A 26,384-nucleotide genomic window follows, 5' to 3' on the forward strand; every position below is an offset into this window, starting at 1 on the left:
ATAAGCTTTCAGGGAAGTATTGCCATATCTTTAATATAGGGTGATATACAGGGTGTCAACGTTGACCACTTTTGACTTCTCCAACTTTCTGAATCGATTGGCATGATTTACTACTCTACAAATATAGCTTGACGAGATCTAAATTACGCATGCCATCATATACCGTTAACGAGTTGTTAAATTTTAAAATATCAAAACTTGTTTGTACCAGTATATGTAAGCACAAAATAAACAAGTAAAAAGGCATTAAGTTCTGCCGGGCCGAACTTTGGATACCCACCACCTCGGGTATATATGTAAACCCACACGCACTGCCACTTGAGCATAAATTTGAATGACGCACTCAACACAAAAAAAATCTATCACTTGTTTCCACATAGTTTTGATAGGTCAAATAACCTATTTGAAGCAATTTTAGGAGGTAAAACACCACCTAGGTTCTTGGACACAAAGTATAATGTCATATTCGTAATATGCTATTAAATGCCTATCACTTGAGTTTAATCAAGCTATGATTGAGTAGAATACCCATTTGGGGACCTTATCGGGGATGGGGCGACTATCAATTATTTGGACCTCGTTTTTATGTCACATTCGTAGTCTACTCCCGAATACCTTTCATTTCAGTCCTATATTGATATATACGCCCAATATGTCTATTTGGTACAGTTTTCCGGGTTGGGATACCCCTTGGATACTTGAACCCAAGTTTTTATACCACATTCGTTTTAAATTCTCCAATATATTTCATTTAATACCCATATTGTCCCTATCGGTCAACCATTGATTTTGGGTGTCGTTTTTGTGGTAACGGGAGAAGATTCGCTCCCTTCCAACATCAACAAATTGCATAGCCTATACTTCCTTCCTGGCCATATTCGTAATCTACTCGGTGGGGGCCCTCCTTCACTTGGACTCAATTTTTAAAATGGAATTTGTACTCTACTCTTGACTACCTTTAATTTAAGTCCCATATTGTCCCAATCGGTCCACTTTTAGTTTTTTGTTGTACTTTTCGGTAAGGGGGAAGGGTCCGACCCTCATGCGATATCAAAATATTATATAGCCCATTGCTCCTTCCGGACCACTCCCCACAATCTGTGCAAATTTTAAAGAAATCGGTTTAGCCGTTTTTGAGTTTATACGGAACACACGAATTTACAAACCCACAAACAAACAAACATAAAAACAAAGAAACAAACAAACATACAAACAAACACAAATTCATTTTTATACCCTCTGTTTGTAACTACTTGAAATATTCGTCTGAGACCCCATAAAGTATATACATTCTTGATCGTCGCGACATTTTATATCGATCTAGCCATGTCCGTCCGTCTGTCCGTCCATGATATGATATCCAACAACTGTGCCAAGTATGGTTCAAATCGGTCCATAACCTGATATAGATGTCATATAAACAGATCTGGCGACTTGACTTCTTGAGCTTCTAGAGGGCGCAATTCCTATCCGATTTGGCTGAAATTTTGCAAAATGTATTTTATTCTTACTTTCAACAACTGTGTCAAATAAGGTTCAAATCGGTTCATAACCTGATATAGCTGCCATATAAACCGATTTGGGATCTTGACTTCTTGAGCCTCTACAGGTCGCAATTATTATCCGATTTGCCTAAAATTTTGTACGACGGATTCTCTCATGACCATCAACATACGTGTTTATTATGGTCTGAATCGGTCTATAGCCCGATACAGCTCCCATATAAATCGATCTCTCTATTTTACTTCTTGAGCCCCCAAAGGGCGCAAATCTTATTCGAATTGGCTGACATTTTACACAGGTCTCCAACATATAATTTAATTGTGGTCCAAACCGTGCCATATCTTGATATCGCTCTAAAAGCACAGCAAATCTTTTCTTATATCCTTTTTTGCCTAAGAGGAGATGCCGGGAAAAGAACTCGACGAATGCGATCCATGGTGGAAGCTATATAAAATTCGGACCGGCCGAACTTAGCACGCTTTTACTTGTTATATATACAGAGTAGCTGAGCCCGGCCCGCTCTGCTGCGCCTGAATATGCTATGTTGGAGAGAAAAGTATTCTAAATTTGAACATTTCTGCGTAATTCTAGTTGAAAATGTATTCCAATTTTCCTATGGATTTATCTACACTCGAGTGCCGCTTATTTAAACCCCACATTGCAATGGTCAGTAAAAGTCCTTCTTGGGGTGCGGTAGATCCCCAGACACTTGGTCCCAAAAGTGAAAGAAAATGTCGTGCTCTATTCCCAAAGACCTTTCATTTAAGATCCATATTGCCATGGTCGGTAAATATGTCCGATTTGAGGAGTTTTATAGTGGTGGGGTGACCCACGATGCACTTAGTTTCGCAATTGGGTATCAGATTCGTTTTCTACTCTCAAATACCTTTAATTTGAGTCCCATATTGCAGTGCTTGGTGTAGAAATCCGTTTGCCGTGTTTTGGGGGTGGGCGGCTCTCCTAGGCATCCCACCCCAGAATTTGATACCCAATTTTTTGCTTTTAGATCCTTCCTATATTCCTATATTTTTTTTTTCTTTATTCAAAGAACCGATAGGTTATCATAAGAAAGATACATGCTGATGATTAATTTTTACCACTCTGCCCTCTCTCTCTCTCTTCATGTTGGCATGTTTTTAATTGGATCAATTAAATTCAATTGGATCAAACAATTTCAGTTGAAGACTGCCAGATGACGCTAATTTACCATATGACTAACTATCATCATTTAGTCTTTTTTTATACCTCCACCATAGGATGGGGGTATATTCACTTTGTCATTCCATTTGCAACATATCGAAATATCCATTTCCGACCCTATAAAGTATATATATATTCTTGATCAGCGTAAAAATCTAAGACGATCTAGACATGCCCGTCCGTCTGTCTGTTGGAATGACGCTACAATCTTAAAAAAAGAGATATTGAGCTGAAACTTTGCACAGATTCTTTTTTATACCCTCCACCATAGGATGGGGGTTATACTAATTTCGTCATTCTGTTTGTAACTACTCGAAATATTCGTCTGAGACCCCATAAAGTATATATATTCTTGATCGTCGTGGCATTTTATGTCGATCTAGCTATGTCCGTCCGTCCGTCTGTCTGTCGAAAGCACGCTAACTTCCGAAGGAGTAAGGCTAGCCGCTTGAAATTTTGCACAAATGCTTCTTATTAGTGTAGGTCGGTTGGTATTGTAAATGGGCCATACTGGTCCATGTTTTGATATAGCTGCCATATAAACCGATCTTGGGTCTTGATTTCTTGAGCCTCTAGAGGGCGCAATTCTTATCCGATTTGAATGATTTTTTTGCACGACGTATTTTGTTATGATATCCAACAACTGCGCCAAGAATGGTTCAAATCGGTACATAACCTGGTATAGCTGTCATATAAACCGATCTGGGGACATGGCTTCTTGAGCCTCTAGAGGCGCAATTCCCATCTGATTTGGCTGAAATTTTGTGCGACGGATTCTCTCATGAGTATCAACATACGTGTTTATTATGGTCTGAATCGGTCTATAGCCTGATACAGCTCCCACATAAATCGATCTCTCTATTTTACTTCTTAAGCCCCCAAAGGGCGTAATTCTCATTCGAATTGGCTGGCTTTTTACACAGGTCTCCAACATATAATTTAATTGTGGTCCAAACCGGACCCTATCTTGATATCGCTCTAATAGCAGAGCAAATCTTTCCTTAAATCCTGTTTTGCCTAAGAAGAGATGCCGGGAAAAGAACTCGACAAATGCGATCCATGGTGGAGGGTATATAAGATTCGGCCCGGCCGAACATAGCACGCTTTTACTTGTTTGTCCATAAGCAGGTTAAATTCGAAGGTGGGCTATATCGGACTATATCTTAATAGAGCCCCCATATAGACCGATCCGCTGATTTAGTGTCTTAGGCCCATAAAAGCTACATATATTATCCTCCGATAATACCTCGGTTTTAGGTTTTGGGTCCATAAAAGGCGCATTTATTTTCCGATGTTGCAGAAATTTGGGACAGTGAGTTAAGTTAAGCCTCTTAACATACTTCTGCAATATCACACAGATCGGTCCAGATTTGGAAGCTGCCATATAGACCGGTATCTCGGTTTTAGGTTTTGAGTCCATATTATTCGATGTCGTTCTTCAATTTGGCCCAGATCGGTCCAGATTTGAATATAGCTGCCATATAGATTGATCTCTGGATTTAAGGTTTTGGGCCCATAAACGGCGCATTTATTGTTCGATTTCACTGAACACAGTGACTTATGTTAGGCATTTCGACATCCGTGTGGTATATGGTTCAGATCGGTTTATTTTTAGATATAGCTACTAAAAAGATCACTATTTTGATATGCACTATTGAACAAGTGAATTGTACTTATTAGTATTTGGTCCAAATCGATACATATTTCGATATAACTGCTATGGGACATAAGGTATGAAATTTTCACCGAATTTTGATGAAAGTGGTTTACATATACACATGAGATGATAGGTATCCAAAGTTCAGCCCGGCCGAACTTAACACTTTTTTACTTGTTTTTAAGTCATATTAAATTGCCATATTAAGCGATTTTCTGTGGTAAAAAACTAATTTGCCAGTCTATATATTTGGTGCGGTGGCGATAGTTCTTACCGTGTAAAACTCTTGAATAAAAAAGTGTTGCCCAGCAACACGTCATTTGGTATCGTCCATCGGTGAGCTAAAAATGTTTGCAACCTTATCGTTAAGGTTTGCAACTCCTGCTTTCACGCCGAATGTTATAATTTCGGGGCTATGGTGGCCTACACATTAATTAAATCACACAGTGTCCCGTTAGGTCATTACAATTGATAGACTGTTTTGGAGTGCGGTGGTCCGCTAGATATATGAGCAGAATAATGATATCAGATTCGAAGTACACAACTTCATACCTTTAATTAAACCTCATATTGTCATGATTGGTGTATACATCCTTTTGGAGGAGGGCGTCTATATGAGGGTTGTGCGCCACACTGCCACTTGAGCACAAATTTGAATGATGCATTAAACTCAAAAAAATCTATCACTTGATTCCGCATTGTTTTGATAGGTCAAATAACCTATTGGAGGCGATTTTAGGAGGTAAAACACTACCCAGGTTCTTGGACACAAAGTTTAATGTCGTATACGTAATATGCTATTAAATGCCTATCACTTGAGTTTCATCAAGCTATGATTGAGTAGTATTGGGGGAGCTTATCGGGGATGGGGCGATTATCAATTACTTGGACCTCGTTTTTATGTCATACTCTTAGTCTACTCCCGAATACCTTTCATTTGAGTCCTATATTGATATATACGTCCATTATGTCTATTTGGAGCAGTTTTCGGGCTTGGGCTACCCCTTGGATATTTGAACCCAAGTGTTTATACCACATTCGTTTTCTACTCTCCAATATCTTTCCATTGATACCCATATTATCCCTATCGGTCAACTTTTGATTTTGGGTGGCGTTTTTGTGGTAACGGGGGAGGATTCGCCCCCCTTCCAACATCAACAAATTGCATAGCCTATACCTCTTTCCTGATCGTACAGCGTTATCTACTCTTGAATACCTTTAATTTATATCTCATATTGTCCCAATCGGTTCACTTTTATTTTTGGCTGGTACTTTTGGGGTAAGGGGGAGGGTCCGCCCGCAATGAGATATCTAACCCACAAACAAACAAACAAACACAAATTCATTTATATATATATAGATAGATATTGTAGTACAAATTGTGTATGTTTTATGATGTCCTTACTACAATAAGTTTGACATTTTTAGAAACCGTATCCCATTATATCTGGCTTTTGTTTACTCTACAAGTGCTTTAGGTTACTCAAGATTTATTTCTCCCCTCTGAACCTAGGATATAAATATACGGTTTTTTTTGGCCTAAAATAATGGTGTTAGCATAATGTACAATAGTACAAATTATGTTTGTTTTATAATGTCCCTACTACAATAAATTTGACATTTTTAGAAAGGCGATTTCAAAAACCGTATCACAAAAAAAAACAGCTTTTGATCACTTTGAAAATGCTTGAGGTTGTGTGAAATTTTTTCTAATTTCGAGCTTTAAATTAAAATTGATTGCCATACTCCGAGAGTTGTGTAACGAAGCATTTTCCTTTGGCTAAAAATTCCGAATATTTGTATGTTTGCGTATGGATAAACGTGTATATTGCATAACACATACACAATTATAAACACACCGATATGTGGAATGTGCGCTAGATGTAGCATATGAGCAATGATATGGATGTACTGCTTTTGTGTGTGTGTGTGAATGAATACTTACATTGGGCAATGGAAACCCGTCCAAATGCCACACTATTTTCGGCGTAGGATTGCCAGTTGCACTGCATTTCAATGAGACCGAAGGTCCAGGCTGCATGGTCTGCTCAATGAATTTGTAGATAAGTTGGGGTGCCACTTCTACGGTTTCAAAGGAGAATTCAAAGAGAAATGTATATTGCAAAAAGAAAATGAGTATGAAGGCATATATGGACACACATGGATATATTCATTTGCTGATAACTTGACTAAGTTGAATCCACCTACCTCCCAATCTTAATTCAGCTGTGGCCTGTACAGACTCCAAATCGTTCTTTACCATGCATTGGTACATGCCCTTGTCTTCCTTAGTTATTGAGGTAATACGCATATGCTCCTTGGACAACAATCGTACACGGGCACCAGCTCGCAGGGGATGGCCATCCTTCAGCCAGGATATGCTCTGCTTCGGAAAACCTGATATGCTGCAAATCTAAAATTCAAATTAATGATGGTTAGAATAACAAATCGAAGAAATGCCAATCGAAATAAAATGAGAAAGCCCTAACAGTCGTAAACCCAAAACCGTTTTACTGCTTGCACTATCTATTTTTCAACTGTGATAAATAATGCGAAAATTTCTCTACTTTCGCTGTTTTTTTCTGTTTCGCTCACACTGATGCCACTCGTTTTGGTAATTGAAACTGGATTTACTTTTTGCAAATGAAATCCATAAGTGTAATACATACATACGTACCAAGTCGGCTGTCTTTCCCAAATTTACTGTCTGAACGGTGGGTTGAATGGCCGCCGTAAGGGGTGAAGTGACAGACATTTGCACCTCAAGTGTTTCACTGCCCTCAGAGTTGGTGGCGGTACAAAAGAAAGCGCCATTGTCCGACTTATCCAATGCGGTTATAATCAGAGTGCCATCCTTAATTTTCGCTCGTCCGGTGGCCAGTAAGTGCTGTATGGACTCTTCGTTGTTCGGACGTTTCGTATGCCAGCTGAAAAATAAATTGCCACATTGAAAGGGAATATATTTTAGAATAAATTCTCAACATAGTGATATATATGGGAGGCCACCGTGGCGCAGAGGTTAGCATGTCCGACTATGACGCCGAACACCTGGGTTCGAATCCTGGCGAGAACATCAGAAAAAAAGTTTTCAGCGTTGGTTATCTGTATATTATGTAAAAACTTCTCCCCAAAGAAGTGTCGCTCTGCTGCATGCCGTTCGGACTCGGCTATAAAAAGAAGGCCCCTTATCATTGCGTTTAAAGCTTGAATCGGACTACGCACATTCAAATGTGAGAAGTTTGCCCCTTTTTCTTAGTGGAATGTTCATGGGCAAAATTTGTGGTTTGTTTGTAAGTTCGTGGGTGTCACCCTACACTGCATACCCCTCAAACTTGACATATTTGTAGATTATGGCAAAAGGGGCTTAAATCTCTATCTTTTTCATGGCCAAGTGTTTCAGGACGCCTCACCTCATAAACTCCCCCTAAACCACACATATATACTGACTATTGCAATATGTAGCTGCAATGTGATTTTCGGGAGTGGAGTATGAATCTGATATCCACCGCATCGGTTCAGATTTAGATATAGCTTCCATATATACGAATCACCCTACTTACACATATACGGCCGTAGTTGCTACAACTTTAGATCTTCCCGATATTTGGAAACGATTGTTTTATTAAAAATCTTCACACATCTGCTGAACTGTATCAAAATCCTGTAGCTCACATTACTGCTAAAGGGCATTGCAACCAAGCTTTAGCGTAAGATGTTACGATGAGAAGATGTCCAACAGAGCAGCTTTATCTGTCTCAGTAATTTCGATCTGAGAGCTAAGTAGTGGTATTTTTGGAAATTAAATTGCTCTTGCCAACCACCTCGCCTGATGCATGGCATTGAATTTTGAATGTATTATCAAAACTTTAAACTTTACAGGAGAAGGTTTTCATTTAAGAAATCATAGTATACCTTAGATTGAAATATGATTTTTGCATATGTATCACTTCTTTGACTGATGCATATAGCGGAAAAAATTTGTGTGCATTTAAATCAAGATAGAGGTATCTTTTACACTTTCATCCTTTTCGCCGTCACATAAATGGCTTTGTTTTAAGTAATTTAGAGGTAAGTGCAATCAATACCATTGTTTGAAAGTGAGCTGGAATTCTCAATTTAAATCCGGCTTTAATACAGTTTGTAACAGAGTCATATTAGATACCTACACATTTATGCCGACTTTCGTCCATATCCGACCATATTTGGAAATAGCTGTCCTATAGACTGACATCCCGATTTAGCTCAAAAAAACCGCATTTATTATCCGAATCCTCTGAAATTTGGAACAGTGAATTGTTTAGAGCCTCGTGTCATCTGGACTGAATATGACCCAGATCAGACAATATTTGGATATAGCGGCCATATAGACCACCTCCCAAGATATGGTCTTGGGCCCATAATGAGCGCATTTGTTATTCGATTTGGAAATTTAGAACAGAGTTTTGTGTTAGGGTCCCCAACACACTTTCTTAATATGGTCCACATAGGACATTTATTTATATAGCTGCCGTATAAACCGATCTGCGATTAATAGTATAAAGAATGGGCCCAAATTGTACTTAATACCCGATATCAGCGAAATTTGAAGCTGTGATTTGTTTTTGAAACCTCAATACCCTTGCCCGATATAGTCAAGATCGGAACGTTATATGATATAGATGTATAAATGTATAAAGATTTCTCGAACAAAATTCTTGCGTTATAAATATTGCTTCTTTTCTCGAATTTAAGCCTGACCGATCTTAACGTGTTTTCACTTACTTATAATCGTAGATTTGGAGCGGACTGAAGTGGTCGAAACTGGACCGCTCCGCTCCCTTCGTCCCAAATATATCAAATCCGTAATATTCTCCCAAAGTCGTTTAAATTAAATCCAATATTTTCCAATCGAACCATAAATCCGTTTTGGGGAATTTCTTTGTGTGTTCCCAAATTTGGATATGACCTTCGTACTTTACTTCCAAACGTCTTTTATTTGCGTCCCATATTGTCCCGGATAACCAATATGGGTTTATTGGTGACCACTGTACATACAAAGACCTTAAATTTGAGTCCAATATTGTCCCTGTAGCCCAATATTTCCCTTTAGCGGTTTGCTCGAGCTGGGGCGCCAATCAGATACTTAGTCCTACTTTGAAACAACCGATTCGTACTCTACCTCCAAATAAAAAAAGTTTCATTATCATAACTTATATATTTTTTGCAATTATTGCTTAATTTGTTTGATGTACTTGTGTCTGGTGTCCTTCGATGCACAGAATTTATCCACCAAAATTAAAATGGCACTTACATTAAAATTGTTTTTGTTGTAAAATCATAACGGCTAGGATGATCAACATACAATTTTAACAGATGGTGGAAACAGGCATCAGCTATCGATTCGTTTAAAACCAAAAAATTTGGCACTTACATCTTTTTGGCGGTAGGGGGACGATATATTCTTGATCGTCTCGACATTCTGAGGCGATCTAGCCATGTCCGATTGTCGAAATCAGAATAACGGTCGAATGCGTAGGGCTAGCCGCTTGAAATTTTGCACAGGTACTTAATATTGACGTAGGTCGTTGGGGATTGCAAATGGGTCATATGGGTATATATATAGATATAGCTCCCATATAATCCGATCTCGCGATTTCATAAGCTCTAACAAGCCGCAATTTTTATCCGATTTGGCTGAAATTTTGCATGTAGTGTTTAGTTACGACTTTCAACAACTGTGCGGTTCAAATCGGTATATAACCTGATATAGCTCCCACATAAACCAATCTCCCGATTTAACTTCTTGTACGATTCAAATCGGTTTATAACCAGATATAGCTCCCATATAAACCGATCTCCCGATTTAACTTCTTGAGCCTTTACAAGCCGCAATTTTTGTCCGATTTGGCTGAAATTTTGCATGTAGTTTTCTATTATGACTTCCAACAACTGTACCAAGTGCAGTTCGAATCGACCTATAACCTGAAATAGCTCCCATATTAATCGATCTCCTGATTTGACTTCTTGAACCCCCGGAAGCTGCGATTTGGCTGAAATTTAGTATGTGGTGTTCTATTGTTACTTCCAACAACTGTGCCAAATACAGTTCAAATCGGTCTATTACCGGATATAGCTCCCATATAAACCGATTCCCGGATTAAGTTCTCAAAGGTCGCAAGTCCCATTAATACGAGCTGTATTGGATGCAGTTATATCTCAACAGAGAATTTGCACTTTGTCGTCGAGATTCCAATTACCAATCTCTTAACAAATCGCTTGGGCTTGATAACGACTAGACGCGTCGTCCAATTTTGACATGGCAATAATATGTCCTGTAGTTTTTAAGAAATAACTATTGGTAAACGATCTTCTTTAGATTTGTGTGCATCGAGTGCCGGCAACAGCAATCCCAGTACACCCAGATCAATCATTGGTTGGAAATCCATTTTAAAAACAAAGAGATAATAATGTCAAAACAATTTCAATTGTTTGAACCACAGTTTAGTTATTTTCATAGTTCAGTAGCTATCTTAACCACGATACAATAAATAAGATTAAAAGAAGATGTTACTTACCGACATATCAGTTCCATCAACCATTTCCATAAAAAATAAATTTTGCTGGTGCAAATTATATCAACAACGTTTTATTATCTGCAGTACCACCAAAGAGTTAGCACAACACCCTTACGTTAGTTTTGCTAATTACCCTACCGGTAGTTGTGCTCCTTCCGGCAGTTAGTACTGCATATAAAATCTTCACATAACACCGAAGAATTCGGAAACCGAGTTTCGAGTCCCCCGGCCAGCCAAATTTTTTTGTTATTTTTACTTTAAACTTGTTTAAGAAAATTCGACTTAAAAGATATGCATATCTTATTAAAATTTCTTTAAAAAGTGATTTCTACACTTTTTTCAATTTTAATTTAATGGAGAAACTTATTGCTGTACAGTAAAGCTTATTGCCCTGTATCATTATTAAGAAAATGATGTCGGTAGGCTAGAGGATGCGTGAAAGACTATCAAACATGACATCGTGAGTTCCAAATCTCCCCTCGACCACATTTTAAAGCATAATAGGTCGAGAGGGTAAACTCGGGGAGAGTAGTAGCAATTAGAAAAGAACGAATACGCAAGAAGCAGCAGCACACCCAGCAATTTTTTATACCTTCCACCATAAGATGGGGGGTATACTAATTTCGTCATTCTGATTGTACCTACTCGAAATATTCGTCTGAGACCCCATAAAGTATATATATTCTTGATCGTCGTGAAATTTTATGTCGATCTAGCCATGTCCGTCCGTCTGTCCGGCCGTCCGTCTGTCTGTCCGTCCGTCCGTCCGTCCGTCCGTCCGTCTGTCCGTCCGTCCGTCTGTCCGTCCGTCCATCTGTCCGTCTGTCCGTCCGTCCGTCTGTCTGTCGAAAGCACGCTAACTTCCGAAGGAGTAAAGCTAGCCGCTTGAAATTTTGCACAAATACTTCTTATTAGTGTAGGTCAGTTGGTATTGTAAATGGGCCATATCGGTCCATGTTTTGATATAGCTGCCATATAAACCAATCTTGGGTCTTGACTTCTTGAGCCTCTAGAGTGCGCAATTCTTATCCGATTGGGATGAAATCTTGAACTTCTTTTGTTAAGATATCCAACAATTGTGTATAAGAATAGTTCAAATCGGTTTATAACCTGATATAGCTGCCATATAAACCGATCTTGGGTCTTGACTTCTTGAGCCTCTAGAGTGCGCAATTCTTATCCGATTGGAATGAAATTTTGCACGACGTGTTTTGTTATGATATCCAACAACTGTGCAAAGTATGGTTCAAATCGGTTCATAACCTGATATAGTTGCCATATAAACCGATCTGGGGTCTTGACTTCTTGAGCCTCTAGAGTGCGCAATTCTTATCGGATTGGAATGAAATTTTGCACGGCGTATCTTGCTATGATATCCAACAACTGTGCCAAATATAGTTCAAATCGGTTCATAACCTGATATAGCTGCCATATAAACCGATCCTGGGTCTTGACTTCTTGAGCCTCTAGAGGGCGCAATTCTTATCCGATTGGAATGAAATTTTGCACGACGTGTTTTGTTACGATATCCAATTTTAATTTCTATCCGATTTGGCTGAAATTTCGCAAGACGTTTTTATACCCTCCACCATAAGATGGGGGGTATACTATCATTCTGTTTGTAACTACTCGAAATATTCGTCTGAGACCCCATAAAGTATATATAGTTTTGATCGTCGCGACATTTTATGTCGATCTAGCCATGTCCGTCCGTCTGTCTGTCGAAAGCACGCTCACTTTCGAAGGAGTATAGCAATCCGCTTGAAATTTTGCACAAATACTTCTTATTAGTGTAGGTCGGTTGGTATTGTAAATGGGCCATATCGGTCTATGTTTTGATATAGCTGTCATATAAACCGATCTTGGGTCTTGACTTCTTGAGCCTTTAGAGTGCGCAATTCTTATCCGATTAGGATGAAATTTTGCACGACGTGTTTTGTTATGATATCCAATAACTATGTTAAGTGTGGTTCAAATCGGTCCATAACCTAATATAGCTGCCATATCAACCGATCTTGGGTCTTGACTGCTTGAGCCTCTAGAGTGCGCAATTCTTATCCGATTGGAATGAAATTTTGCACGACGTGTTTTGTTATTATATCCAACAACTGTGCCAAGTATGGTTCAAATCGGTTCATAACCTGATATAGCTGCCATATAAACCGATCTTGGGTCTTGACTTCTTGAGCCTCTAGAGTGCGCAATTCTTATCCGATTGGAATGAAATTTTGCACGACGTGTTTTGTTATTATATCCAACAACTGTGCCAAGTATAGTACAAATCGGTTCATAACCTGATATAGCTGCCATATAAACCGATCTGGGATCTTGACTTCTTGAGCCTCTAGAGATCGCAATTATTATCCGATTTGCCTGAAATTATGTACTACGAATCCTCTCATGACCATCAACATACGTGTTTATTATGATCTGAATCGGTCTATAGCCCGATACAGCTCCCATATAAATCGATCTCTCTATTTTACTTCTTGATCCCCCAAAGGGCGCAATTCTTATTTGAATTGGCTGACATTTTATACAGGTCTCCAACATGTAGTAATTGGAATGAAATTTTGCACGACGTGTTTTGTTATTATATCCAACAACTGTGCCAAGTATGGTTCAAATCGGTTCATAACCTGATATAGCTGCCATAGAAACCGATCTTGGGTCTTGACTTCTTGAGCCTCTAGAGTGCGCAATTCTTATCCGATTAGGATGAAATTTTGCACGACGTGTTTTGTTATGATATCCAATAACTATGCCAAGTGTGGTTCAAATCGGTCCATAACCTAATATAGCTGCCATATCAACCGATCTTGGGTCTTGACTGCTTGAGCCTCTAGAGTGCGCAATTCTTATCCGATTGGAATGAAATTTTGCACGACGTGTTTTGTTATTATATCCAACAACTGTGCCAAGTATGGTTCAAATCGGTTCATAACCTGATATAGCTGCCATATAAACCGATCTTGGGTCTTGACTTCTTGAGCCTCTAGAGTGCGCAATTCTTATCCGATTGGAATGAAATTTTGCACGACGTGTTTTGTTATTATATCCAACATCTGTGCCAAGTATAGTACAAATCGGTTCATAACCTGATATAGCTGCCATATAAACCGATCTGGGATCTTGACTTCTTGAGCCTCTAGAGATCGCAATTATTATCCGATTTGCCTGAAATTATGTACTACGAATCCTCTCATGACCATCAACATACGTGTTTATTATGATCTGAATCGGTCTATAGCCCGATACAGCTCCCATATAAATCGATCTCTCTATTTTACTTCTTGAGCCCCCAAAGGGCGCAATTCTTATTCGAATTGGCTGACATTTTATACAGGTCTCCAACATGTAGTAATATAATAATAGCAGAGCAAATCTTTTCTTATATCCTTTTTTGCCTAAGGAGAGATGCCGGGAGTAGAACTCGGCAAATGCGATCCATGGTGGAGGGTATGTAAGATTCGGCCTGGCCGAACTTAGCACGCTTTTACTTGTTTTTTTTTTTTTTTTTGTGGTAGCATAACATAAACTACACAATAACCTCAAAATCAACGTTGGTTGTCACAACAGCAAAGTTGCTGTTGGCAAAAAAATTGGTCTGTTTTGTTGGTGTATACAGTTAAGGAATCTGGCACATTTTTTTTTTTTTTTTGGAAAACTCCTTGAATTCTCTGAATGTTTCAATAATAAAAACTGCATTTCTCACTTGCTCATGCTAAAGTGATAATACTCGTATATCTCTGCCAAGGAATGTTTCATTCGACTCTTTGATTTCGTATTGAGAAATCTTTTGAATCCATGAATTAAGACTCAGAAGATAGAGTCTCTTGCGGTGGTTAATATGATGATGTCGAAGGAGTAATGTATGGAACATTTTAAGCAAGGGGCTGTTCCTTCTCATGCAGTGGGTCGTGTTAGGTCCTTCGACATCCTTCTTCCATTTCACTCAGATCGGTCCAGATTTGGATATAGCTGCTATATAGACCAATCTCTCGATTTAATGTTTTGGGCATATAAAGGGCGCATTTATTTTCCGATGTTGCAGAAATTTGGAACAGGGAGTAAAGTTAAGCTTCTCCACATATTTCTGCAATTTGGTCTAGATCGATCAAGATTTTCACATTGCTGCCATATAGACCGATATCTCGATTTAAAGTCTTGGCCCCAAAAAAGGCGCATTTATAATCCGATTTAATTGAAATTTGACACATTGACTTATGTTAGGCTTTTCGACATCCATGTTGTATATGGTTCAGATCGGTTTATTTTTTAGATATAGCTACTAAAAAGACCTATATTTTGTTATACACACTTGGACAGTGACTTGTACTTATTAGTATTTGGTCCAAATCGGATCATATTTCGATATAACTGCTATGGGACATAAGGTATGCAATATTCACCGGATTTTGATGAAAGGTGGTTTACATATATCCCGGGGTGGTGGGTGTCAAAAGTTCGGCCCGGCCTAACTTAACGCCTTTTTATTTGTTCAATTTTCTGTTTCATCAATCTTTATAACATTAAAGGCATCAACATGGGCAATATGAAATAAATTTTGTAAATCATTTGAATGGAAATATGACTATGCAATTGTGTTGTGGGAGCTATAAACGCATCTGAACTGATTTTGATAAAACTCAGTAGAGGTGTGAAGATACTTACTTAACAATGCTTACCAAATTTCTTGAAGTTCGAAAGTTGTATATACTACTGCCTTATAAGGGCGCTACATGTAAAGGGTGATTTTTTTGAGGTTAGGATTTTCATGCATTAGTATTTGACAGATCACGTGGGATTTCAGACATGGTGTCAAAGAGAAAGATGCTCAGTATGCTTTGACATTTCATCATGAATAGACTTACTAACGAGCAACGCTTGCAAATCATTGAATTTTATTACCAAAATCAGTGTTCGGTTCGAAATGTGTTCAAATTTTGACAAATTTTGTTCAGCGATGAGGCTCATTTCTGGTTGAATGGCTACGTAAATAAGCAAAATTGCCGCATTTGGAGTGAAGAGCAACCAGAAGCCGTTCAAGAACTGCCCATGCATCCCGAAAAATGCACTGTTTGGTGTGGTTTGTACGCTGGTGGAATCAACAAAATATTGTTTTTAAAGTTTCTTTAGCCTACCATTTTGTAAAATCGCATTTAGTCAAAATTTCGTAGAAAGGTTGTCTTTGGAGAATTTTTTTATAAAATTGTATTAGAGATTTCATAGTACTATTGTGTTTAAGGATTGTTTCGGATAAATGTTGTCTTTAGAGAAAATTATTAGAGAAAATCATAAAAATTTTGTCCGTAGAGAAGATTTTTTTGATATTTTGTAAGTTTAAGAAATTTAAATTGAAATTTTATTTAAACTATTGAACGTAATAGTAAATGTTTCCTCAAAAAAAACGATTTCGATATCTGACAAGGTCACATACTGAGGAGTAATCTTGGTCAGGAAACTTAATTGGAAGCGTCACATTCAGGAGTGTACTGAGAAGGCTCATAGATGGTGGGCAATATGTAGACGGGCTCTAGGCTCGAAATAGGGCCTGAATCCGAGGATAGTCCACTGGCGATCGCGATTAGGCCAATACTTACTCACGCCTCAGTAATTTTGTGGACTGCTATGGAGAAAAAGTGCAACACAAGGACCATACAACAGGTTCAGAGAACATGTTGTCTTGGCATAAGCGGAGCTTTTCTAGATATCCGAACCATTGACATACAGATTAAGTGTAAGGTAGCCACTGCGGCTATGAGACTTAAGGCGATGGGAGAATAGATTGCGGATGGGAGCAGCTCATACTATCTCGGTATAATCGAGGCGACGATAAGAAACCTGGAAGGAAGGGAAGAGGTTTCCGATCGGATACCTGAGACGTCGCATAGTGTCGAGTACGAGGCACTGCTGCCAGCGACACAGTCTTGGATTGATGTAACCCTAGTATTGCCGTGTGGAAGATCATCCTACACGGATGGATCAAAGCTTGAGGACAGAGTGAGCCTGGGAGTATACATTAAGATCAGGGACTGAGATGTGTTCTAGGCTGCCTGACCATAATACGGTCCTACAGGCGGAGATGCGGGCGATCACGGAATGTGTGAGGTGGTGTGGTACTAACGCGAAAATGTCCGTGTAAACATTTTTACGGACAGTAAAATGCCTCTAAGGGCAATAACAACCAGACCGTAAGGTCCAAACAGTCTTGCAGTGTAAGAAGAAGATTAACGTCTTCTCTGACGATGGGAAAATCCGCATCGTTTGGGTGCCGGGCCATAACGGAGTAAGGGGAAATGAAAGAGCAGACGAGTTGGCGGTGAAGGCCAGAGGACTGCCGTCAATAAACTTGGTTAACCCGAAGTCTTTCGGGTTGACGCAGTCCGAGTTAAGGGAGTGGGCGACGAATGCGTATGCAACATTGTGGAACAGTGAAACGGTCGGTAGGATGGCGAAAATCCCATGGGGTGATCCAGATCGTGAGAGGATGAGGCTATTACTGAAAGAAGGTAAGGTAAGGTAAGAAGAAGGTCAGTATAGCTTTTGGTATCATGACGGGACACATAGCACTACGGGCTCACTTGCCGCACTTATCGGTGCATGTGTAGGGCATGTGGGGAAGATGATGAGACGTTGGAGCATTTCCTATGCGATTGCCCGGCTTTCGCGTCTAACGGATACCGGCACTTTGGTGGGACACAATGCCAGACATAAACCAATTTAGCGGCTTGGTATGGAAAATAATTAAGGATTTTGTAAGTAGGACGGAGTTTCTAACTTAAATTTTCTTTTTCGAGGTTACTATTTAGTTTTTACAGCGCACAAAAAGCCGATTACTGGCTCAGGTATATGTCCATAGTGGCATGGGGGGGATTAATATCCGCACCCTCTTTTCCACCTAAAGTTGTAATTCTCAACTTTCTCCATATTTTTAATTTGCTCTGTTGTACGAGGCGTTTTGGGAGTTGAAACCATCCATTTCGTCCTGTGATTAGTGTGCCATATCACACGATAGGCTGTCTCCTTGTCTGAAAACTCGTTTGTTGTTAAATGGTTCGGAGAGATTCTTTCCTATTCTTGCTGAGGAACGTATATCAGCAAGTGTCATCCTGCAGAGTCTTATTAATTTTGCAGGGATACCAAACTCAGACATGACTTGAAATACCTTTGAACGTAAAGGAGTATCGAAAGCGGCTTTGTAGTCAACAAAGAGATGGTAGGTGTTGATTTGTCCTTCTCGGGTCTTTCCCAGGATTTGGCGCAGAGTGAATATCTGGTCCAGTGTGGATTTATCAGGTCTAAAGCCGCATTGATAGGGCCAAATTATCTCATTGACTTTAGATTTTAATCTTCCACTCAGTACGCTCGAGAGTATCTTGCATGCGATGGGGAGGAGACTTATTTCTCTGTAGTTGGCACATTCCGCCTTCTTTCCTTTTTTGTGTACGGGACATAGTATGCTGAGGTTCCAATCATCGGATATGCGTTTTTCTAGCCAGATTACGCAAATACGCTGATGCATACGCCTTACCAGCGTGTCGCCTCCGGTCTTAAATAGTTCAACGGGTAACCCGCCGGCTCCTGTTGTCTTGTTGTTCTTCAGTCGGGTCACTGCTACTTGGACCTCATTCTGACTAGGAAGTAAAAATTCTATACATGTGATAAAAATGTTAAACTTACAGATTTCTTTTACATTATCTTGGCATTTTAGTCTTGGCCAAATCCTGCCAAAGTTGAAGTCAGCCTACCAGACTACGAAGAAAAAACAACCCACCACATTTTGCAAGACTTAGCAAATGTGGTAACACTGGTTTTATGTTCGGCAATGTAAAAAAAATTATTTTGTTGTTGGATACAACTTTTCCATCGGCTATATTTCCCACTAGCCCCTGCATTTTAGACCTATCGACGCACCTTTTAACCCGAAGTAAGCGATTTAAAGTCTCGAGGAACTCACAATACATAATCAAATGACAGCGTACAAATAAGAGCAAACAGAGAATGTAGAAGAGGGTAAGGTAAAGACTACTCACCGATATACAGGCTTTGGATTTGCATATGCTACACATGGCACCACCACCGGGTCGCCCATCCTAGCCGTGATGCTGACAACTTTTTCGTTCATTATCGGAGGAACCAGCTCCCGCATTTCTTTGGGCAATGAAAGCAAAAGAAAAAACGACACACACAAACTCCATAGGCTTAAGATAGTTACTACGTGCGAAAATTGTTTGCCTTATGCCGATGTCCTCTGAAAGTTCAGCCAACTTACGGTCGGCACCAGCCACATCGACATGGGACTACAGGCAAGGCTGATGTGGAAAAAGTCAAATATCTTACCGGTCAATTGAATTTTGCCAACATTGCTGCTTACAACCGAATCTTGCGTCAATTTGTGATGTGTACGGCAGCGATAAATTTTAAGTGCATCCGTGCGTGTAATGTTGTAGACCAGCAGCTCTCCGGTAGGAAGCATATGATTCTTGCCATCTTTTGTGGATTACAAAGTGGAACAAATGGGGATTTCTATTAATTTAAGGTCGCTCATGTGCAGCCTATAAAATGTGATGTTTGCCTTTTGGGTACCACCACATCCGATGGCAGTGTCGAGACGAAAACTTACCTCCCTCCAGTGAGGGATAGATATTAAAGTTTGGCTCTTGCAGCCAGGAGGTCACAGTGACATATTCTTTCACAAAAGATGGAATGTTACACTTTATTAGGACATTGCTTCCAATGAATCCTCCGGGATTTTGTACTTCCGGTTCAAATCGCTGATTCACAACTGTATATGAAAATCAAACAAATTTCTCATAAAGCGAGAGAGTTGTATTCCTATGATCAGCTGCATACTTACCAGCCTTCACAACAACGTCTCGGGAAACTATGGAACCCACAGCATTTGTAGCTACACAACGGTATATTGACCAGTGAACGTCTTGCCGGAACTCGTCCGCTTCGAAAGGCGGAAAATAAAGAGATCCGTTGGCTAGGATGTGTCGAACCTAAAATATATGAGAAAACACAAACATTAAATGCCAGTTTTTTGCAAAAGGCGTTCAAGAAAATTCCCACAAAGAATTTGTACTCTTAATCGTTTTGACACTCTAAACGTCTGGTTATGCTATTGTAAATGTTGAATGTATCGTAAATGTAAAGAGGCAATTATGCTTATTACGTAACGTAGCATTTGACATTTGAAACAAATAATATTATTAACAATGAAGACATGGGAGTGAGGGAGGGACTGGCGGCTTAAGAGCACAACATGCATCTCCTAAGGGCAGCACGGAGAAGACGGCCTCTCAAGCAATGATGCGAGAAGTCGAGACGTCTCTTTGAATGAAGGAGTAAGCGATGGCAGCCTTCCTGAAAATTGAGAGCCGCACGGGTATCTAACCGGGTCTCTCCCTCTGGACGGACTGTATGCTACGTGGCAGCACTAACAACGCTGATTTCGGGGAACGACCCAGGAAAGATAGTGCTGGTCCTGATCAATCGGAGATATAAGTTGCATGTTTTAAGACTCTCGTTTTCGAACGATCTTCGCAGATGGCTCCAAGATGGGGTAAGGAAGGGATTGGGGGTTTACTTCGAGGCACACAAAATCGGTTTGTCTATTAGAATGCCGGGCGGGTGTACATTTTTTCATGCAAATGTTTTTGCTATAACTATAGACGCAAAGGAAATTATGAAAAGAAATTTACAGTCTTCGAAACTCAGGATTAATGTGGAGAGTTGGCGACCCTCATAAACTTGGGTTCGAGGACAGACTCTCTTGTAATTTCTTTTTTCACATGTATATTTTGCACGTTTCCTTTTCCCTTTGGCCAACACTTTTTTGCTCACTAAGGCATCACAATGGGTTTCGAGTAAACTCACCATTTCATAGTGGGCTATCCGTTCAACCTAAACCATTAAAAATAAATTGAAACCAGTAAGGAAAGGCAGAAGTCGGGCGGTGCCGATTATATATAATACCCTACACCACCAAGTGCATGTAGTACCTTTTATATGTAGAACTTATCTCGAAATCTAGTCAGACTTTAATTTGGATACCAATTGAAATAGCAAAAGATTTGGATTCCCACATCTTTAAAATGCCGAAACCTGTGCCAATTTTAATGACACATGCTGGAACATGAAATAGAACATCTCACGCCCTATATTGTAGAGATGTGACAAAAATTGTTTATTTTACTGCCTTAAAAGTTCATATCGGATGATATACACACATTGGAGCTATATCTAAATTGGAACGTCAATTTAAACGTCTCATGAAAAATTAGACGAAAATTGTGGATTCTACAGCCTTAAAAGGCCAATTCGGATGAACGATATATATGGTAGGTATATCTAAATCTGAACCGATTTTTATGAAATTTTGTACATACATTGAGACTTCACAAAAACGACTCCACGCCAAATTTTTTTAAAGATCAGACCAAAATTGTGGCTTCTACAGCTTTAATAGTTCAAATCAGATGAAAGATATATATGGGAGCTACATCTAAATCTAAACCGATTTTGATGAAATTTTCCAAATATGTTAAGACCTGACAAGACAGTCCGTACCAAACAAAACAGTCCGTACCGAATTTTGTGCATATCGGTTGAATATTGTAGCTACAACGGCCATTTAAGTGCAAATCGGGCGATACATATATATGGGAGCTATATCTAAATCTGGATCGAGTTTTCTAAATACACATTTTTGGTTTTGAAATTTGTTCAAACATTAAATTTTATCAGCTGACATGAAAACGGAACGTACAATTTTGTTTTTACGGAATTCTACTTTCCGGTTACGGTCAACAGACGTTCGGTAATCTTTTGCATGTGTTTTCATAAGGCAAAACAACACAGCTGACACGTTCTACTACATTTATGGTACATTTACGAAAGCATAACCAGGACTTAAGTCGATTAAGTGTAAGGCTCAGTATGGACCTCAAACGAAATTTTCGGTTAAAACACATATAACGACAAAAAACTATGCAGTCATTAGGCCAATCGGCCATACTCTTTTGCTAATAAATAATGCATTTATCATAATTAAGCATTATTTTGTAGAAATAAATTCACTAGGTGGTGCAAGATTATCAAAGCAATAGTTTTCATGTAATAAAACCAAAAAAATGAATATCCAATGCTTTCAATGTTACCCTGTAACACAAATCAAACCGAAAATTTCGCTTAGGATATGTCAATGGTTTGGGGATGTTGGAAACGAATCAACGGTTCTGATTGATTTTGACCAGGCAAAATACAGTCTTATCTTAGTCTACCTTCATCTCAAATGTGGAGACAAACCTTCTCGCGGTGTCATCCGTTAAAGGTAGAGAGCTAACATGTGCAACGACAAAAAAGATGGGTTGGGGCGTCGGGTTACTAGCCCATCACCCGGAAAACTTGAAGAAATTACTATGAAGTTGTACTAAGTTGACGAACCCCGCAAACGATTTAAAAAATATGGTTTGACTATCTGCACCTGGAATGTCCGCACTCTTTAGAGAGAGGGTGCAGTGTGCGCACTGGCTAATGTATTGGAGAAGTATAAGGGAGACATTACCGCCATACAGGAAGTGCGATGGCTCCGGAAGGACTCCACAACAACACGGAGTGGTGACGCCTATATTATAGCAGGATATATTCTACGAGCGCCTAGAAAGGGAGTATGACCGATGTAACACCCATGATATTAAAATCGTTCGGGTAGATTTTAATGCGAAGGAAAGCGAAGAAAATTATCTTTGATCCAAATTTAGCCTACACGAAGAAACTTCCGATAGTGGACTACTTGACTTCGCCACGGTAAAGACCGTGGTAGTTAGCAGCACCAGATTCTAAGATCGAAGAATTCACACGGCCACATGGCTGTCACCCAATCAAAACACTAGAGACCAAATAGATCATGATGTCATAGATGGAAGGCATTCAACCAGCATGTTAGATGAACGATCAATCCGAGGGGCGAACATCGATTCGGACCATTACCTTGTTGCAGCAAAGGTTCGCACCCATCTTAGTGTGGCGAGAAACACTACAAATGGCAACGGCATACTCCACTCGACTGATCCAACTGCTTGATGAAAGCAATAATTCTTCCGATGATATAACGGCGCAGTGCCAATCCATTGCCCACTCCATGAAAAATGCCGTGAAATTCTTACTTGGGTACAGGAAGCCTCCCCCAAAACACCCATGGTACGACCAAGAGTGTCGAAATGTCGAAGATCTATGTCAGGTTATAGATCGCTTTCAACCGTACTTGGCACAGTTGTTGGAAGTTATAACAGCACACTATGTGCAAAATTTCAGCCAAATCGGAAAAAATTGCGCCTTGTATGGGCTCAAGAAAACAAATCGGGAGATCAGTTCATATGGGAGCTATATCAGGTTATTAACCGATTTATACCATACTTGGTACAGTTATTGCAAATTAGAACAAAACACTACATGCAAAATCGGATGAAAATTACGGCTTCCAGGGGCTGAAGAAGTCAAATTGGGAGATCGGTTTATATGGAGATATATCTAAATTTAAACTGATATTGCACTTTTCAATCATCAACGACCTACATAATAACAAAATATCTATGCGATATTTCAAGTGGCTAGCTTTACACGTTTGACCTTAATCGCGATTTCGACAGACGGACGGACGGACAGATATGGCTGGATTAACATCGAGATGATCAAGAATTTGGAGGCCACCGTAGAGACCATCAGAAAAAATTTCAGCGGTGGTTTTCCCCTCCTAATGCTGGCAACATTTTAGAGGTACTATGCCATGTTCGTACTCGGCTATAAAAAAGGAGGCCCCTTATCATTGAGCTTAAACTTGAGAAGTTTGCCCCTGTTCCTTAGTGGAATGTTCATGGACAATATTTGTATTTTTTGATCAAGAATTTAATTTGATTAAGAATTTAATGAGAATATGGCTTTGGTCCAGACACATCCTTCTGCAGAGGCAAAGAAAGAAATCTGGTTACTGACGCAGATAGTGTGCTGGGGATATGGAAATAACATTTTACCCAGCTGCTAGTGTCCGATGATGGCGTCGACGAGGATACCGCAGAATCAATCCCTGATAATGGTAAATAATGTTTACCTCCTAGTCAGAATGAGGTCCAAGTAGCTGCGAACCGACGGAAGAACAACAAGTCAGCAGGAGCTGACGTGTTGCCCGCTGAACGATGATAAGGCGTATGCATCAGCTTGTCCGCGCGATCTGGCTAGAAGAACGGTGATGATTGGAACTTCAGCAAGTTCCGATGATTGGAACTTCAGCATACTACGTTCCGTTCATAAGAAAGGACACCAGACGGAATGCTCCAACTACAGAGGAATAAGTCTACTCCCCATCACATACAAGATAATCCCGAGCGTACAGTGTGACAAAATTAATATCTAAAGTAAATGAGATAATTGGGCCCTATCAATGTGGCTTTAGACCTGGTAAATCCACCCTAGATCAGGATATTCACAATGCGAGGTAGTAACTGCAGCCTTTGAAAGAATCGAAAGAAAATGGGTTCGGCAGTAAATGGATATAAGTTGAAATGGATGTTATCAACTTCCAAAACGCCGTCTACAACCAATCAGATAAATAATATGGAGAAAGATGGGAACCACAACTTTTTAAATAGTCAGCATCTTTCTCTACCTCGGCACTGCCGTAAACGAAACGAACGACACCAATTTTGAAATAAAAGCGAAGTAATAGAGCTGGCAAAATATCGATTGCTCTATCGATAGTTTATTTCTTGTCTGAATATCGATTGATATTTTTCCTATCGATACTATGGGCAAAGTAAATATTTTTACAAAATTTATTTAAAATAAGTGAACCGACACTGAATATATCCTATAGTAGGCGCAATTTTCATCCGATTTGGTAAACATTTTGTACAATATTTTCTCTCATGACTTCCAACTGACTTTATTAAATTTGGTTTTATTTGGTCTGTGGATTGATATTGCTTCTATATAAATCGATCTCCTGATTTTTACTTATCATTTTCGTTGTTAGAAACATACGTGATGCGTAATTATCGATAGTATCGATATTTAATATAACAAATATCGAATGCTGCGTATATCGATAGTTTGTCAGCCCTATTAGGTAAGCAGTTTAGAAACAAGGCCACCTCTCGACAGTTGAAGATAACACAATACAAGATACTGATACTACCCGTATTTTTATATGGTTCTTAGGCTTGGGTACTTGTGAAAGCAGGCGTGGCAGTGCTTGGTGTGTTTGAGAGAAAGATTCTTCGTAAAATATATGGACCAGTTTGACTTATTGGAGAGTATAGACGTCGTTTGAACCACGAGCAGTATGAGCTGTACGACGACGATAGCATAGTTATATGCATAAAAATACAACACCTGCGTTGGCTTGGTCATGTTGTCGGAATGGACGAAGAAGCTCCAGCAAAGAAGTCTTTTGAAGGCAAACACGGTGGTACACGCAAACCGCGACGACCAAAAGTCCGATGGAAAGATCAAGTGTTGGGAGACACCTCGAATCTTGGTGTCAGAGATTATGAATAAGCACAGAAGAAGAGGCGCTGGGAACACTACTCTACTTTCTGCTAATAGGACAAATCTTCTGTCATACCCAATTAAACTAAGTAGGTGTCAATGCATTACTTATGGCAACGAAAATTTCATTTGTATCGCATACCACCCTTTATTCAGAATGCTAATTGAAATTCAGATATTCCATTTCAAATTAAGAATATATCATTTGAAATTCCGAAATTTTATTTGAAACTCGGAATATTTGATTTTAGATTCAGCTAATTTTTATATATAAAAACCAATATGTGTTTGTTTGTAGATTTTTTTGTTTGTTTGTCCGTATGATTGTGTATTCCTTATAGACTCAGAAACGGCTAAACCGATTTTCTTGAAATTTTCACAGATGGTGCATAACGACCCCGTGGTGAAAATAGGCTTGTTAAACCGAGTTTTAACAGCGTTAAATGAATTTATTGATTTATTGAATTATAACATGAATAGATGCATAATATACTATTATAAGCTTCCCATTAAATTTTTAAATATGAATTAATATAGAAATCCCGCATTTTATAAGAATAGCTGGGAACTCTTTATCCATTCAATGAAAGGAGCTTTCGCTCAAACGGATAAAGAGTTCCCAGGCTTGAGTAAAAATAAGAATAAATTGCTGAATTTAAGAAAAAGGGCTTCAGTCTTTACGGCTGCAACTTCACTTTTGAAACAGAGACTGAAGCGGTAAGAGGAGAAAGCTGTCAATAAAACCACCATAACCTGAAGCAAAACACTTTGCCTTTTTTTCTTATATTTTCATGTTGGGGTTTTACTTACAATCTGTGAGTACAACAACGATTTACATACAGTCCACTTACAGGAATCTCACAGGATTGTACATGGTCCTTCGAACCTTTACGAGGAACTTGACATACTCAAAGGAA

The 26,384-nt window shown here is 39.3% G+C and overlaps 1 protein-coding gene across 1 annotated transcript in view; it reads right to left on the reverse strand.

The window, feature by feature from the left end:
* LOC106093635 (cell adhesion molecule Dscam2) overlaps positions 1-26,384 on the reverse strand; it is a 367,625-nt gene that overhangs the window by 174,887 nt on the left and 166,354 nt on the right. The window contains 7 exon segments of the mRNA XM_059365962.1: positions 6,306-6,442; positions 6,569-6,773; positions 7,038-7,287; positions 18,951-19,068; positions 19,258-19,407; positions 19,541-19,702; positions 19,775-19,922. Coding sequence (XP_059221945.1) covers positions 6,306-6,442; positions 6,569-6,773; positions 7,038-7,287; positions 18,951-19,068; positions 19,258-19,407; positions 19,541-19,702; positions 19,775-19,922 — 1,170 coding nt within the window.

This window comes from Stomoxys calcitrans, chromosome 3 (genome assembly GCF_963082655.1).
Source record: "Stomoxys calcitrans chromosome 3, idStoCalc2.1, whole genome shotgun sequence".
Classification (NCBI taxonomy): Eukaryota; Metazoa; Arthropoda; class Insecta; order Diptera; family Muscidae; genus Stomoxys; species Stomoxys calcitrans.